At 35.9% G+C, this 17,764-nt stretch overlaps 2 protein-coding genes across 2 annotated transcripts; both read right to left on the bottom strand.

The window, feature by feature from the left end:
- Positions 1 to 982: 982 nt before the first annotated feature.
- Positions 983 to 3,624, bottom strand: LOC128226923 (uncharacterized). Its single transcript, XM_052937036.1, has 4 exons — positions 3,472 to 3,624; positions 2,510 to 2,750; positions 1,615 to 1,751; positions 983 to 1,477 (listed from the first exon to the last, which is right to left on the bottom strand). Exons 1-4 carry the CDS (start codon positions 3,512 to 3,514, stop codon positions 1,290 to 1,292), a joined length of 609 nt encoding a protein of 202 aa, XP_052792996.1. The 5' UTR covers positions 3,515 to 3,624; the 3' UTR covers positions 983 to 1,289.
- Positions 3,625 to 12,446: 8,822 nt separating this feature from the next.
- On the bottom strand, positions 12,447 to 13,649 carry LOC128226384 (E3 SUMO-protein ligase ZBED1-like). The gene has a single exon (XM_052936262.1). The coding sequence runs from the start codon at positions 13,647 to 13,649 to the stop codon at positions 12,447 to 12,449; it is 1,203 nt and encodes a 400-aa protein (XP_052792222.1).
- Positions 13,650 to 17,764: the final 4,115 nt, after the last annotated feature.

Raw genomic sequence — 17,764 nt, 5'->3', positions numbered from 1 at the left:
AATTGCGGCAAAATGCGTCATTCAAAATTTGAATGTTGTTTTCATTGTTTTAGGTGATCATACTTTAGATTGAGAACGATTTTGGCTGTCAGATTTCTCACTCAATAAGAAGGTTCAAAAGGCCTTATTTAACCTGTCATTTATAATGTACTCTAACAATAAACAAATGCACTGAGCCAAGACAAATTTCCCGTTAAATTCCAATATTAAAATGATCAAAATTAAAATAATTGCTTTCAAACAATTGTTAACGAAACACCTAAAAAAGTTACTAAATCCGTGATATTTTCTCATATTTACACCAAACTAGCAAAAAAATAACTCAATTCATTTCAATAAAATGCCATTTTCAAATCAAAATACACAAACATCCGTCTTTACGTACACTATAAGAAGTATATAAAACAAATTAAACAAAATAAGTCTGGAAAATCTTTAATTTCAAAACTTTGTTTTTCCTTCTTTGTCGATATGGTCAGCAACTCTCTTCTAATTCTTTATCGTCAGCTAACTCGTCAGCACTTTAGTACGTGCATGCCAAAATGGCGTGCGTTTGTTATTCCCACGTGGGCTATCACGTGATGTTTTAAGCGGGGAAAGTGTGCGCAGGGGATGAGATCATTATGTCACGTGATAAAATGAAGCGCTTTGAGTGAATAGTAATTCTTTGTTCACGTTTAAATTTTCATTCGTTTTGGGGCGCAGGGATACTACTTTATTATTATTTTTATCTAAGTTCAACAAATTAAATGATTAAAATAGATATTGCGTTATGATTGCTTCTTGTTTTGTCAAATCTAGCTCGGTTATTGGAAACATAGTTTGCAATTTATATAGTCCGCACTTTCTCAAACTATATTTTTGGTGGTAAAGAGGCAGACGACACTTGTTACTATTAATAGGCATTTTGTGTTGTGAGTGTCGAGGTTGTGTCGAACAACCCTGTTCAATAAATACGCTGCAAACTTTTTCAGAACAAACATCAGTTTTGAAAGATTTTAATGAAACCACAATAACAAACATGTATTAAAAAGGAGACAAACAACAAAATCTCTGAACCAGCAGGAAATAACATCTCAAATTTCAAAACACAACATAGCTTCAGTCCTGTCTACATGTAAATCTGCACCCAAATGTCTAACGCAGCCTCATTATTGTTCCTCGTAAGTTAACAGTTCACATATATACTCACATACAGACAATTGTTTACGGAGCTTTATTGTATTCAAGAAAGAGAGTGTTTCACATACAATATTTAAAATTCAAAACCACGGAACAACTGTCATAATTCAGTGTGCGGGTGTAGGGTACGTCTGGTACGGGGGAGGTGACACGAGGACAACGCCATGCTCGGGCAGGGTGGTGTACGGGGGAGGCGGGGAACCGGAAGTCGCGATGTCACCTTCCGGAAGTGGGTACTTCTTCTCCCCGGAAACCGTCTCTACTGGCGGCACAGACAGTATTTGGGATACTGACTCTGAATAAAAAACATGGGAATAATCTAGATTGGTCAAAAATGAAAAGCATTCAAAGGCGAGCATGAACATTCCAACCGATTTAACAGCTGCTGGCTAATGAAGCATTTTGTCAAAGAAGTCAATTCCAAATGCGCACCTTTGTATTTGCTATCCGGTGTCGTCTTGCAGTTTTTCTTACAACGTTTTCTGTAGCAACAGTAGCCGACAACGACGGCGATGATGACGAGGGCGACGGAGGAGAAGGCCAGAGCGATGACAATCTTCTTCTTTCCCCTGTCACGAAAGAAAACACGGGGGAATATACACAGTCTCATCAAATAAGATAGTGCACCTTTGTAAATATAATTGGGAGAACTATGAATACTCCCAATCTCCTGTAGGGGCAATAAAACCAGTGATGTTCCTTGACACTTTTAAAAAAGACATACCTTGCAGGATGACTTCAAATGCAAACTATTCATTTCTTCGACTTGAAAATGTTAGAGCTATCAATTACAGATTAATTATTCTGATAAATAGTATACGTAGGATTGTTTGCAACTATGCATTGTTAAGCATATTCGTTGCTTCTACTATTCTGTTTTTAATAAAGCTGAAGTTGTCATTGGCAACAAGCAGATTATTTTCTGATTCACAATTATGGATGCAAGATCCTTGCCATCTCGTACTTGGTGAAACATATAGGATAACACGTCAGTGTGAACTCATTATGAAACATGTGGAATGTAAACACATATAGATACTGTACAAAGAATGTGATGACGAGATTTCTCCTTATCCTGATGGGTTTTTATTGACCCAGTTATAGGTTCACGCACACAACTTTATTTGCTATCAAACTACTTTCTATATTATACTTTCACGTTTTATCAGTGATTTAAGATGTAGGTAGGCGCTCCATATCTGGTTACAGTTAGTGTTACAAGTACAAGAATCCCCTGTTATGGAATTTCGCACTGATGTTCATGCGCTTCTGTATTCGTTTCAGCTAAAACTGTCAGTACGAAATAAACTAATAGAGCACTACTAACCAGTGGTGTTCGCAGCATTTTCGGTTCTCCTCGTGGTGCTCGTGTTTACGACGCATGAGTTCTCTCTTTTCTTCCTCCGTCATAGTCTCCCAGTCCATGTGTCCATCAGTTTCATCTTCATGCGAGTCCGAGTCGTCCCGGGCATCGACGTCACTGCGGTCTCCATGGTGATACATGTCCTCGTTACACTCACAGTCATCATGGTCACGCTTGTCCTCTGGTGGGGACCTCGCACACACCGCTACAATGAGAAACGCACATCTTTGAGAATTGTAGAAATGGGCATAGGGAAGTGAACCGTTCACCTCATTCACTATTTGAAGCATGCTTATATTAAAGCAAATATTGCGAAAGGGAACTTGATGCCCATGTTGGCTCATGCTTTATTTAAATGCGCTACATGTATATATATATATTATAATTATGTGTACAAGAAGACTCCCTGTGGAGTTGCATTACACAATAGTTTGATAATACCTTGCTTAATAATTTATGTAAATAATGGGTGTATTGATTTCAAAACAAACCAATAGTATTGCTTTATTGCAAGAAAGAATGTATTTCAATTTTTAACCAAAAACATTAAGAGAAACATTTTAAACTCTCATTTCGTTTCAATCCGTTTCGGTGCCATTATGTATTATGTTATTTAAACAAACTCATATATATATAGTATAAACATTGTATACGAGATTGTTTAACATAATTGTGATGTCGGGATCTGAAGTTTGATATATACTAAACTAAACCTTGTGTTAGTAATTTTATGTGGATGAATGACAAAGTTTTTTTCTGTACATTATTTAACGTAGATCGATTCTTACGTATGCACCAACAAAGACACCCAAACAAGCTTAGAGGAAATAGCCTGCAATTACGTTTATACTGACATAGTTTTAGGGTTGATTTTGTTGGCCCTCTGTCATCAAATTTATGCAGATAATAGTCGGAAGAAAACTTACCCACAAAGCCGAGAAACAGCAAAACATACACCTCTCTCCTCATGATGGCTTGTCGGTGGATGGCACTGTATAGATCCAAGATTAGTGGATGATGACAAACCGAGGAAAGACGACGTCTGACTGCTTACCTGAGCGCAAATCGACCGTCTTAGTTGTCACCATACTTGGCAGTATTCCACATAGGGCATACTGAATAAATGTGTCGTTTATGGTCTTTAACATTATGGATATAAGAAACTAAACGTAGAAACTTCTTTTATTTCTTATTACGTCATTAGAGACGTCGTGAAAAGCGTACGTGCACGTTTGCTTTATATTTTGAGTGCTACGTCATCCATGTTCGCACGTGCTCTTGTGGAAATATTTTGTCATCTACGTTATCACGGCCTCTAAACGCCAGCTCCACCACTTTACGGTGGTGCAAAGAAAAAGAGCTGTCGACACTTCCGTGGTGGAGCTGTGCCCTATGTTTACATGAACAAACGTGAGTATGGTTTATATTTTATTTGATATTTTCATTTAACGGACATATTTCAAAAATCGGAGAATGTAGTACCGTGTAAGAACACTTCTACTGCATGCTGGTTACTACTTCGTTTCAATATTGTGCAAACTGTGGTGCCAGGAGCTTTTCTCCCGAATCGGACATGTGCATATTTTGAGATGTGATTGCATAGCAAGTACACTTCGGTGCTTACACACCCCGTAGGAACATTCTCACGCATGCAAACATAACTGGTATGCATAGTACCTATGCCGGAACACAACAAAACTGATAAGCACTTCCTAAAAAGGAAAAATGCACATATTTATAAAAGTGGTGGCGCTGTTGCCCTAGTGGTGGCGCTGTCGAGTATGTTTCGCGCTTAAAGTTATATAAAAAGTTAACGCTTTTGAAATGAATATTAAGGTTGCTATGTTTATCATTCATTGTTATCATGCTGGTTATGCATACTTCTTGCGGAAACAAAACTCTACGCTAAACCTTACTGAAAACTATTTCGAAAACAAACGGCTTTGTGTTGTTACCTTTTTTACCATAGAACTATAAGTATCTATCATGTGTGTCCGGTTAAGAGAGAGGTATTCTTGCATACCGGACGTATGTTTACGGTCATGTGACCAGTGCTGGAAAAACTCATCTTACACCCCCATGTAAGATATGTCACACGCAACAACGCGCCACTTCTTATATATTTTATTGTATGGTTTATGAAAAGTACATTATTTCATTTCAATAAAGCACAATAAAATATAGAAGTATGCAATTAATTAAAATAGATAATAAATAATCGTTAAAACGCGATTTAAATAGTTACTGTTTGACACCAATAGTGGTTTTAAAATTACTACGCTTAATGACGTTAGTAAACAACGTTTCACGCGCTTTTTGGTAATTTGGTTGACGTCAATTTTTCCACAAATTGATAATTTTAGATATGCAGGAAAAAATATCAATCATGTTTTTCCGGTCCGGATCAAAGAATCCGTCCCTCGGTCACGCTGCGTGGCCGGTAAATTGGCTTACGCGCGTGCACTCGGGTCGGATTTTTCTATCCGTACCGGCCACACATGATATATACTTATAGTTCTATGGTAAAATTAAACTACCTAGCGTTGATTCCTAAATAGTTTTCAGTAAGGTTAAGATAGTTCGCGAAGAGTTTTGTTTCCGCACGTAGTATGCATAACCAGCATAATGTTCAATGAATGATAAACATAGCAATCTCTGTATTCATTCCAAAAGCGTTAACTTTCTATATTACTTCAAGCACAAAACACACTCGATAGCGCCACCACTAGGGCAACAGCGCCACCACTTTTATAAATATGTGCATATTTCCTTTTTAGGAAGTGCTTATCCGTTGTGTTGTGTTCCGGCATAGGTACTATGCATAACAGTTATGTTTGCATGCGTGCGAATGTTCCTACGGGGTGTGTAAGCACCGAAATATACTTGATATGCAATCACATCTCAAAATATGCACATGTCCGATTCGGGAGAAAAGCTCCTGGCACCACAGTTTGCATAATATTGAAACGAAATAGTAACCAGCATGCAGTAGAAGTGTTCTTACACGGTACCACATTCTCCGATTTTCGAAATATGTCCGTTAAATGAAATTATCAAATAAAATATAAACCATACTCACGTTTGTTCATGTAAACATAGGGCACAGCTCCACCACGGAAGTGTCGACAGCTCTTTTTCTTTGCACCACTGTAAAGTGGTGGAGCTGGCGTTTAGAGGCCGTGGTTATACAGGCGTGATATGTTTTCTGCAAGATGGACTACGGCTGCATCTTCACAATCACGAGATTTTTTTTTAAAGAAATAGGTTTTGCAACCGACTTTAATAAGAAACTGCACAAACAGCTTCCCGTGCACGTGCACGTACAATTACAAGGGGTGTTTCGCAGCCTCTCTTATATATTGCATATTCAACGTTGATGATGAAACGAAATTGAAAGAAATGAATACATTGAACTAGAATGAAACCAGCCCAGATTTGTTATTATTTTGAAACTTTTATTGAATCACAGTAGTTTTAGCAGCGATTTGTGGAATTAATAATTGATTGATTGATTGATTGATTTGATTGATTGAAAAAGCTTGTAGGGGAATCAGAAACCAATATCATTTTAAGACACTCCTTTATGTTCTGTTTTATAAACTACTAGGGAATATCATGACTTACCAAACATAAAATGCTATTGTCGATAAAATATCAGATTTCACCCGTGGCTGTAAATAACGTAATATCGTGATACATTTTCAATGGTTAGATTTAAATAGACATTGGGTATCCAGCGACCTACATATCGCCCGTTCACCTGAACAAAGAAACACAATTTAAAATTCAAATATGTGACCCAATGAACTGCTAAAAAATGCATTGGGTACAATGTGTTCCTGTCTGGGGTTTCATGTGTTGCGAGTAAAAGTACATTTTCTTGTCTCTGTTTATTAAATATAACTACATTCATAGCCATATAACAGCGGAAGATGCATAACAATTTAAAATTCAGACGTATTTCATTTATGTGTTTGAGGTTTGTTTAGCTATTACATTTTATACTTACTTCATTATGAATGTTTTCAATGTTCACTTTAGGTTTCATATTAAGTGTTTTCCGCTCTTAATATATCGTTCTTGTTGTTATAGGTTCTGACTAATTAACAAAGCAATTCTGCGACGTTCTTTTAAAGCTGCACTCTCACAGATTTACCATTTTTACAACTTAATTATTTTTTGTCTTGGAAAGAGCACATTTTTGCGTAAATATGTGCAAACCAATAATATAAGATTGCATACAAAATTCAGTTCGCAGATTTCATATTTCCGTTCGAAAATTAATGTTTTATGGCTTAAACGGTTTAAGAAAAATGCATAAAACATCAATTTTTTAACTTAAATATAAAAAATCTACGATAATATTCTTGACAGCAGTCTTATATAACTGGTTTCCATGGATTTGCGCAAAAAAAATGGCTCATTCCAAGACAAAAAAAGTCAAAATCTGTGAGAGTGCATCTTTAAAAGGAGAACGTTAAAATGAAATATATTCGGAAGTTTCGACTAACATTTTGGCGGAGTTATTTAAAAAAAATCTCTTCCATTTAAAGTAGTTATGATTCACTTATTTTTTATTTATCAGTCAACATAATGAATCAGCTTTATTTCTCCTTAACATTTTTTCAGTCTGTAATTAAAACATTCCATATACGTTTAATAGCTAGTCTTGGCTAAAATGCCAATATAAAATGGCGTAAAGCCACGCTCAATGATCTTAAATACCCATTATTTCTTCATTTGTTGATGTATATGAAAAAGTTGTCATCTAACCATCTGTTTAATATAAGTATCATAACAAACCAGAAATCCATTTTCTTTTTTGTTTGTGCTGTCTCTTTCTCGCCAGGACTCAGACTGACAATCATCTTCATGAGAGCAGATACTCCAGTTGTTCATGTATTTTTGTAATGTGTTTTGTTTGTTGCAATGCTTACCTGTCTTAATCATAGACATCTCATCTTTATTATCCCATTTCGTGCATTTTTATTATTGTTTTATATTTAACCAAGTCTGTGATTAATTTATCCATTCATACATTACCGTTATTTCACTCACCCCTCATACATAGAGCTTATCTAACCCACAAAAGGGCTCTTTTTTCAATTCACTCGTATAGGATTTTACTAGGTTTCAATTGTATTTCTTTACAGCCAAGGCTTTTCAAAATGTTCACGCGTCTGTCATTATTTACCCAATTGAGTATGTGCGTCCTTATAAGGAGGGCACTTTAGCAAGTCCGCACCCTCAGCTTCGATGCTGGGCCGCTCGGGTCGTCTCCACCAGCCTATGCCGGTAACTATTTAGCGGTTTTATATATCATTTTCGGGTATGTTATTTTTAGGGACAGCTAGGCGTCGCGTTTGAGATCAGCTGTTAATTTAGTTTTCAGCTTATGCCATAAATGTTTAAATTTCATGAAAACAGAAATACTCTAAGTTGAGGTGCACGGATGATAACTCCAAACGGTACACTCATTTTCCATATTTACATCAAGCCATTATACCTAGGATATTATCACTACTAACATGCTTGTCTCTGCATCAGAATTTCAACCCCTACCCCAAAGCATTACCCCCCCACACACACACACACACACACAACCACCCCTAAGATGAAGTATACATAAAAAACATTTTGTTTTTTAATCAGTTTCAGAACAGTGACTACTACAACAGTGACATTTCATAGAATCTGAAAAGTGACATTTTGGACTACATCGATATCTTCAAGTAATAAATAGAAAGACATATCCACTATCCAACTCACCAAGATACAAGCTACAAGATACAAGACTCTTTATTTAACAAGAAAAAATAGCTCAATTAGCTATTTTCCGGCTCAATTGGCTATTTTCCGACGTGAATAAAAGACATACATAACATATTAAAAAATAACAATGGGCTTGTGACCTGGAAATAAAAGCATATATGTAAAAAAAATAATCAGATATTAGAGCAAGTATTTACAAAAGCCGTTCGTAATCATATTCATGCATACAAATTCAAATAGTAAAATTGAATGAGAGCACTGTATACAGTGATAACATCAACAAGTTTTCCCGGCTGTACGGCCAGTCCATACGCGCACGGTTCCACTAGTTGATATACCACTGTAAAATTGTTAGTTGTTTCAAAAGTATAACTTATTCACACTTATTCATTCAGTTCTATGAAACTTAACGTGTTAACCGCATTGTATCGGTACTTGACTTGACTGTGACATTGATCCGACGTACTCTCATCGAGTAATGTGTATTATCAGTAATTTCAACATTTTATTTCATTTTATCCTGTTTCCTTTTATATTGTGTGTACATGTACTAGGAAATATTGAATGATTTATCTTTATATTTTTATTTGTTTTTAAGTACAGGACAATTAATACAGGTTTTAGCGGGTCTGTTCATTTTATAATTTATTTCTATATGTCAATTTCCTGTTGTTTTACAGTCACCTGATGATGGACATTTTATCTCATTTAATTCGTTTTTTATTTATAACGTATTAACTGTCTCTGTATTTATCTGTAACTTATTTTAAATTGTTTGTCATATACATGTATGTGATATATTTATTTCTTTGTAAAGCACTTTTGAACGTTCATGACGAATGAAAAGAGTGCTATATAAATACGGTATATAATAATAATAATAATAATAACTTAAAGGGTAATCATATACATTGAATGAGCAAAATTGAAAGAAGCAAAATATACAAAGGGACAACAGCTTTGTATATCGATGTATAGTTGTTAAAAAAATAAACAATCTAGCTTGATAGGAAAAATCTTTGGAAAGTATTGCCTAGAGGAGGTGTTATATTTATCATGTTATCTTGTTATTACACCTATCACTGTAAAAGAAAGTTATTTGGAAAAAGTAAAGTCGTAACACCTAAAAAAAATATTTGCCGAAAGAAAACACAAGTAGTTGTATGTGTTCGACAGATGTTATATAAATTTGAAATAATCATAAATAGATATAAGCATGTTATTTAATATAAGTTGTTATTTTATTCAGAAAGTCCGCTGAAATCTTTTCTGGTATTTGAATGCCTTATCTTGTCCAGTGGCCATCCCACTGAAAACAAAACTCCTTTTCCGATAAGACAAAGGACAGAAGATATTCAGCGAAACATCTTATAATTTCTCAATTTCTTCTATTTTTTTTAAAGCAAAAGGTATTATTTGCACATTGAACATTTACAAGAAGGACCTGTCCATGTGCTGATCAGCCTGCTAAATTCCTGGTAGTTTTCGGATCACCTTATTTCCTTTAGTAGGCTGTTCCAAATCTGACTGGCCTTACAGCTGAAAGAGTTTTTCCCATATTAATAGTTGGTCCTACTGATGGAACATCTACACAGTTTTCGTATCTTAGATTAAAATTACATGTCTTAAAAGTTACAAAGTTTTGAACATATTCTAGTGAGATACCTTACAGACATTTGTAAGTTTCAATAGCAATGTATCTTACCCTGCTCAAATGTAATGTTGCCAATTGAACTCTTTGAGGAAGATTTTCGTTCTGTATTGAACCTTTTCCAATTTTTTCTGTGTTGGTCTTGCTACCAAAATGCCAAACGACAGGACAGTAGTTGAAATTGAATCTGATAAAATATTTAAAGATAATAAGCTTAGTATTGGTTGTCAAAAATTTGCTTAGTCTTTGAAGAATATTCAATTGCTTAGCTGCTTTTCTGCATATTGTATAAATCTGGGCATCAAAATTTAATAAACTATCTACCTCAACACCTAAGTTTCAATTTATCTTCACAAAAAATGTTGTGATTAAGTATATTAAATTGTTTTATTTCTTTACAATACTTTGAGCCAGCTGAAATTGCTTGAAATTTGTCAGGGTTAGCCTGCATTTGATTGGTAAACAATCAGCTAATCAAAATGTTACTTTCTTTCTTAAGAGTGGTCTTAACAACTTCAGGATTTTTATCGCACACAAAATGAGTATTCTGATCTGCATAATTATATAAAGCTGGATTATTGATAAAGTAAAATATGACGATTAGGAAGATGTTGAAAACTAAAGGCCCTAATATTGATCCTTGTGGTACGCCTATCAGGATGGAGTCACACTCACTGGTAAATTGACCAAGTTTGACACGTTGCTTTCTGTTTGTAAGATAGCTGTGTATAAGTCTACATGCTTGGGGTGAGATACCATATGTATTAAGCTTATATAAGATGAGATCATGGGGCAGGCAGTCGAATGCTTTTGAGAGGTCCATTAGAACTGCGCCTACATAATTGTTCTCATGAAGGGTTTTTTTCCACTCTTCAACCAGCCTTAACAAAGTAGTTTGAAATCCAGATGTGGTTCTGAATGCTGCCAGGAAAGGATGAAAAATGTTATCGAAATTACTTACTCACTTATGAACCGTTCATATAATTTGGACATTGATGGTAAAACACTGACTGGTATATAGTTCTTTTCAATAAAGGGGTCATCTTTCTTGAAAATGGAGTAACTTGTGCTAGCTTAAGACTATTTGGAAATGATCCTTGGCTAATAATTTCAATGGCCATGTATGAACCTGTAAAGTGATTTTGCCAGCAATGATGATTTTGGAAGAAATCAGATCGATACCAGTTGCTTTTTTTTATTTAACCTGTCAATGTATTTTCCAATATCTTTATCGGTAACCGGGGTGAAGTGAAAGTCAGGTGACATTTGGCATTTTCCTTTATTTTGTCAAGACTAGGGTGTTTATCTTTAAGCTGAGTTCCAGATATTCCCCTATTTCGGCTACAAATACTGTTTCATCGCCCAGTGTGGAAATGAAGCTTCTAGCCTTGGTAAAGAATTTCTTGCCTACGAAGCAGTTAAAGAGAAACCAGCCATCATAGATGATCAAAATCGTTCTGGGCATTGACGGATTGGATCCCCGAGTGATCACATAGGTCCGATATGCTCCGAGTAAGTAGAGAACAGTTGGGACGCAAGCTGAGAACGGAATCGGAGACTTGAGACATGATGCAGTTTCTGTACGTCTAGTGCATTTTAAAATTGACAGGCGGCAATTTTAGCAACAGAAGGTTCGAGTACTATTGAACGTGAATTAGTTGTTGTGGAGCGAGAATTGGTATGGTCCAACTGCTTAACAAATGTTGTGTCATTATTAGGGATGAAAACCGGATAGCAAATTGGTATTCGGATATTCGTATCAACTATCCGAATACTATCCGGATACTCGTATGAAATTGTTGTCTAAGAATGTGTACACCTTGTTATGTAACGTTTACCCTCTACTATGTACACCCTTTATCATATCATATGAAATAATAGTGAAATAATAGTACACTTCAGTTGGTATCCGTCGTAAGCTTGATGTGTTTTTACTAATCTGTTTTACGTCATTATCGTTTTAAGTCGTAAACAAATACGTTACATCCATTGCGCGTCATATAAATGTGTCAAAATATTAATAGGCAAACCAATGAGTTTTCTAGAATAATGTACATGTGCCCTTGGGATGTTTGTAAATAACGATACTCTGTAATGTACTGATTTAACACTTTTAATTCACCTCAATATTCGTTATTGACTTATTGTTCATTTCATTTCCTTTTCATTTCAGATTTCAAAAAAGAAAGAAGTCGTGAATACAGATGATTTCATTCATTTAATATTTACCTACATGCCTTTATTTAGACACAAACGTGTACAAACATAATAACATGTAATAACATAACATGCAAATACATTAATTATAAAAATAATATACATACTACATACTTAGAACTAGACGCACTAAACGTGAGTAGTTACAAAACGTTCTTGCATTTACATGCAGTTATTTACTTTTCAGTATTCATCAATTATTCACACAGTTCCGAATACACTATGCTTTCATTATCAATGGCAATCACTGTTCATCATATTTCACTCAGTGTCACACTTCACAGAACGCATGTTCTTGTTTAGGAACAAGATGGCACCAACAATGTCACTGTTAAGTCTGTTGCGCAACTTGTTCAGAACAAGCCCGGCGGACGAAAATACGCGCTCCGATGGCACAGATGTAGCGGGAACCGCGAGGACGCTACGGGCCACTTGCACGACCTTCGGAAAACGGTTCTCGTTGCGCCGCCACCACTCGAGGGCTGGTGTTGCATCATCCATCTTCTCGGCAAGGTACAGCTGAAGATCGTCCTCCACCGATGACTCCGGGGCTGTGACCATGAACTCAAGCCGTGGTCGCTTAGCAGGTGTGGCACAGTCACCGTCATCGCGCGAGCTGACCTTGAACGGGACATCGTCAAGGCGGCCCTCCAGCATGGTGTGTGTCCTTCGTCGTAGCTGCCTGGGCAGGAAGCTTAACTTCTTATATCGAGGGTCCAGAAGTGAGGCGAGCATCGGGAGGGACTCGGCAGTTTCATCTCGGCCTGGCTGGAACCTCTCCGTCATCTCATCCCGGAAAGTGGTCTTCATCGAGGCGACCAGCGCTGTGTCATTGTTGCAGGGCTGCAACACTTTCCCAACCAAACTATACACGATGGGAAACATCTCCCCGATGGATACGTCCTTGTCCTTACTCATGAAGGTGGTCACGTGGGTGAACGGCCCAAGGACTGTGGATATGTCGGCAACGATGCCCCACTCGCCGTCTCTCAGAAGGAGATCGCGGTCGGCCTCCTCCGTGACGTCATCGTCAAGCATGATGTCAGTGACCACCCGGCGTAGCTTGTCGAGGCGGCTACACATCAGCTGCGTGGAATTCCACCTCGTGGGGACGTCCTGGATGAGGGCCAGTGTCGGTTGCTTCTCGCCCTCCTTCTGCATCCGCTCCTGGCGACGGTGTAGCTCAGCGGTGACTGTCGTTGAGTGCTTGAAATGCCTTACCAGCTTTCGACACTTGCTCAGGACCTTGGAGACAGAAGGAAGTTCGAGGACTGGCTTGATGCAGAGCTGGAGGGTGTGGGCGAAGCAGGAGTGGTCTCCCCACTCTGGACAGAGTGTGCCGGCCTTCTGTATGTTGCGGGCGTTGTCATGGACGCAGCATTCCACCTTGCCCGTGAGACCGAACTCCCTTACGCATTCTTGTAGGCGGGACGCGATGTTCTCGGCTGTGTGACGCTCTGGCATTGCTCTGGTCATCAAGACGTCCGGATCCATTCGGCGTCAAGGTAGTGGGCTGTCACGGTGATAAAACTCTCGGTAGAGTTGGACGTCCACGTGTCTGTCGTGAGGGAGACAGACGTCGCCTTCTCGAGCCGGGAGATGAGGTTGGAGCGTTCGTCTGCGTACCTCTTCTCAACCCTCGCACGAACTGTCGGCCGGGTAGGTACCGGGTAGGTACCTGAAATATATCATAGTTATAAAAGTTATGACAATATCAAAATGATTGCACGTGCAGTACATGTATACAATACATTTGTATAACACTTACTGTATAAGACGGTGCCGCCAAGGCCATCATATCACGGAACCCCTGGCCGTCGACGACGCTGAGTGGAAGGCAGTCACGTACGACCCAGTCCGTCACCGCTCGGGTAACCCTCTCCGTTGTGGCAGCCTGCATCCTCGGAGGGGTGGAAACGGTGACGTCAAGTGTCGTCTGCTTCAGGGGGGGTCTTAGACGGAGTTGATGGCGGACTGCACACAGGATGCTTCTTCATGTGATTCCTTAGATTTGAAGTCCCACCACAATACACAAGTTTCACACTACACAAGTTACACACAACACTTTTACCATCCTCAGTTCAAGTGAAATACTTCCAAACACTAGAAGTCACTTTCGGAGGCATCAGTTCCAGTTTTGACAAGATTGCTCAATTGATAAACTTTGAAACGATGTTAACTGATTGGGAATAAAATAGAAATGAAACGATTTTTTTCTAATAATTTTATTCAGACATCAATACTTGATTTATGCATATTCATTAAGATAATTGATTGGATAATCTACTGATTGCATGACGTTACTTTGTGATTGGACAGTTAAATCGTATGGATTAATGCACATATCATATACGTCATCATTGATGTCAACTACTGCCAATTAGTGCCAATTAGCGACTTCAGACACCATAAACAACACTTGTTTTCATAAACAGGACCATGGACCCTTCAAAAGATGCAATCTCGCGCCTTGTGCAATCAACCGGGTGCGGGGTGATACAGGAATCCAGTGGATTTCACGTGAAATCCACTCAAAACGTGAAATCCACTCAGAACTCAGTTATTTTAATTAATAATTTATTTTTTTTATATACATATTAGAAAGTGCCTCATGAAGGGTTTATATTTCAAATTTTATTGAAATTGGTCAAAAAATAAAGAAGTTAGAGCAATATTTCATTTTTTTTCCAAAAATAGATCGGAAATCGAGGTGAAATCCAGATTCCGATAGGTGAAATCCACTCATAACTCATTAATTTTAATAAATAATTTTCTGTTTTTGTATATTTATTAGAAAATGCCTCATCAAGGGTTTATATTTCAAATTTTATTGAAATTGGTCAAAAAATAAAGAAGTTAGAGCAATTTTTCATTTTTTTTTTCAAAAATAGATCGGAAATCGAGGTGAAATCCAGTTTTCGAGAAGTGAAATCCACTCATAACTCATTAATTTTAATAAATAATTTTCTGTTTTTGTATATTTATTAGAGAGTGCCTCATAAAGGGTTTATATTTCAAATTTTATTGAAATTGGTCAAAACATGAAGAAGTAAGAGCAATTTTTCGAAAATAGATCGGAAATCGAGGTGAAATCCAGTTTTCGAGAAGTGAAATCCACTCTTAACTCAGTTTTATTAGTTAGTAATTTTTATTTTTTGTATACATTTTGGAAAGTGCCTAATGAAGGGTTTATATTTCAAATTTTATTGAAATATATCAAGAAATGAAGAAGTTAGAGCAATTTTTCGGAAATCGAAGTGAAATCCACATTTTGACAAGTGAAATCCACTTTTTCAGACGTGAAATCCACTCACAACTCATTTATTTTTAACAAATTAATTTTTCTGTAGAACAAATAATTGAAAGGGCTTCATAATGGGTTTATATTTCAAATTTTATCCAAATTGATCCAAAAATAAGAAAGTTGTAGACCTATTTTGAAAAAAGATCGGAAATCGAAGTGAAATCCACATTTTGACAAGTGAAATCCACTTTTTGAGACGTGAAATCCACTCATAACTCATTTATTGTTAACAAATTATTTTTTTGTTGAACAAATAATTGAAAAGGCTACATAATGGGTTTATATTTCAAATTTTATTCAAATTGATCCAAAAATAAGAAAGTTGAAGTTATATTGTGAGGGCGTTTTGTTGTGTATGCATAATTGTTTATTTTTTTTTCATGATAAACACAATATCCATACACATCCAGGCCATACCACGTGGAGGCGCCCTCAATCATGGCACTTTTTTACTTTCGAATTTTGAAAATATTAAAAATTTAATAAATAATCCGAGAATTGTTTTGTATTATTTGTTTATGCCAGACATTTATTTATGGTTATTTATACATGTACATTGGTTGATATACATGTACGTAATCATAAAATAAAAATAAACAAACAAATACAACAGAACAAAGTTACACCAAGTGAAATCATATGTTTAACTTGGTTTACAATGATGAGAGATAATGAAAAGGTATGTTCACAACAGTTAAGGAAAATAATTACCCAAAATAAACAATAGCAAAATATGATAAAAATATACACAGGTAAACAGAAAGGGGAAACTTCAAAGACAAATTTCTAAGCAAAAAAAGTTTCAACGCACAGAGAAAACGCATCAAAAATTTTGTTCGAAAAAGTGTACAATGCATTGAAATGAAGGACATAAGATTTCATAAGGACTATCACAGTGACATGGTGCACTACAAAAACAAAGGACACATTAAATACTTTCACGCCATCAGGAAACATATTACGTAATTTCACAGATTAATACGAGCTAAAAGCAATTATTGTGCTGTTAGATATAAATATGCTTATTGTTGTAGTTCCATTTAAATTTTAAATATAAACCGATGATAATGCCTTTTCAATTATTTGTTCAACAAAAAAAAAATTGTTAAAAATAAATGAGTTATGAGTGGATTTCACGTCTGGAAAAGTGGATTTCACTTGTCAAAATGTGGATTTCACTACGCTTTCAGATCAATTTTAAATATATTTATCAAACTTCTTCATTTTTGGACCAATTCCTTTTAAATTTTAAATATAAACCGATGATAATGCCTTTTCAATTATTTGTTCAACAAAAAATAATTTGTTAACAATAAATGAGTTATGAGTGGATTTCACGTCTCAAAAAGTGGATTTCACTTGTCAAAATGTGGATTTCACTTCGATTTCCGATCTTTTTTCAAAATAGGTCTACAACTTTCTTATTTTTGGATCAATTTGGATAAAATTTGAAATATAAACCCATTATGAAGCCCTTTCAATTATTTGTTCTACAGAAAAATTAATTTGTTAAAAATAAATGAGTTGTGAGTGGATTTCACGTCTGAAAAAGTGGATTTCACTTGTCAAAATGTGGATTTCACTTCGATTTCCGAAAAATTGCTCTAACTTCTTCATTTCTTGATATATTTCAATAAAATTTGAAATATAAACCCTTCATTAGGCACTTTCCAAAATGTATACAAAAAATAAAAATTACTAACTAATAAAACTGAGTTAAGAGTGGATTTCACTTCTCGAAAACTGGATTTCACCTCGATTTCCGATCTATTTTCGAAAAATTGCTCTTACTTCTTCATGTTTTGACCAATTTCAATAAAATTTGAAATATAAACCCTTTATGAGGCACTCTCTAATAAATATACAAAAACAGAAAATTATTTATTAAAATTAATGAGTTATGAGTGGATTTCACTTCTCGAAAACTGGATTTCACCTCGATTTCCGATCTATTTTTGAAAAAAAAAATGAAAAATTGCTCTAACTTCTTTATTTTTTGACCAATTTCAATAAAATTTGAAATATAAACCCTTGATGAGGCATTTTCTAATAAATATACAAACACAGAAAATTATTTATTAAAATTAATGAGTTATGAGTGGATTTCACCTATCGGAATCTGGATTTCACCTCGATTTCCGATCTATTTTTGGAAAAAAAAATGAAAAATTGCTCTAACTTCTTTATTTTTTGACCAATTTCAATAAAATTTGAAATATAAACCCTTCATGAGGCACTTTCTAATATGTATATAAAAAAATTAAATTATTAATTA

The sequence above is a fragment of the Mya arenaria genome, chromosome 3 (genome assembly GCF_026914265.1).
Source record: "Mya arenaria isolate MELC-2E11 chromosome 3, ASM2691426v1".
In the NCBI taxonomy this organism is placed as follows: Eukaryota; Metazoa; Mollusca; class Bivalvia; order Myida; family Myidae; genus Mya; species Mya arenaria.
The sequence above is the reverse complement of the archived record's forward strand: the minus strand, read 5'-3'. Positions and strand labels throughout refer to the sequence as shown.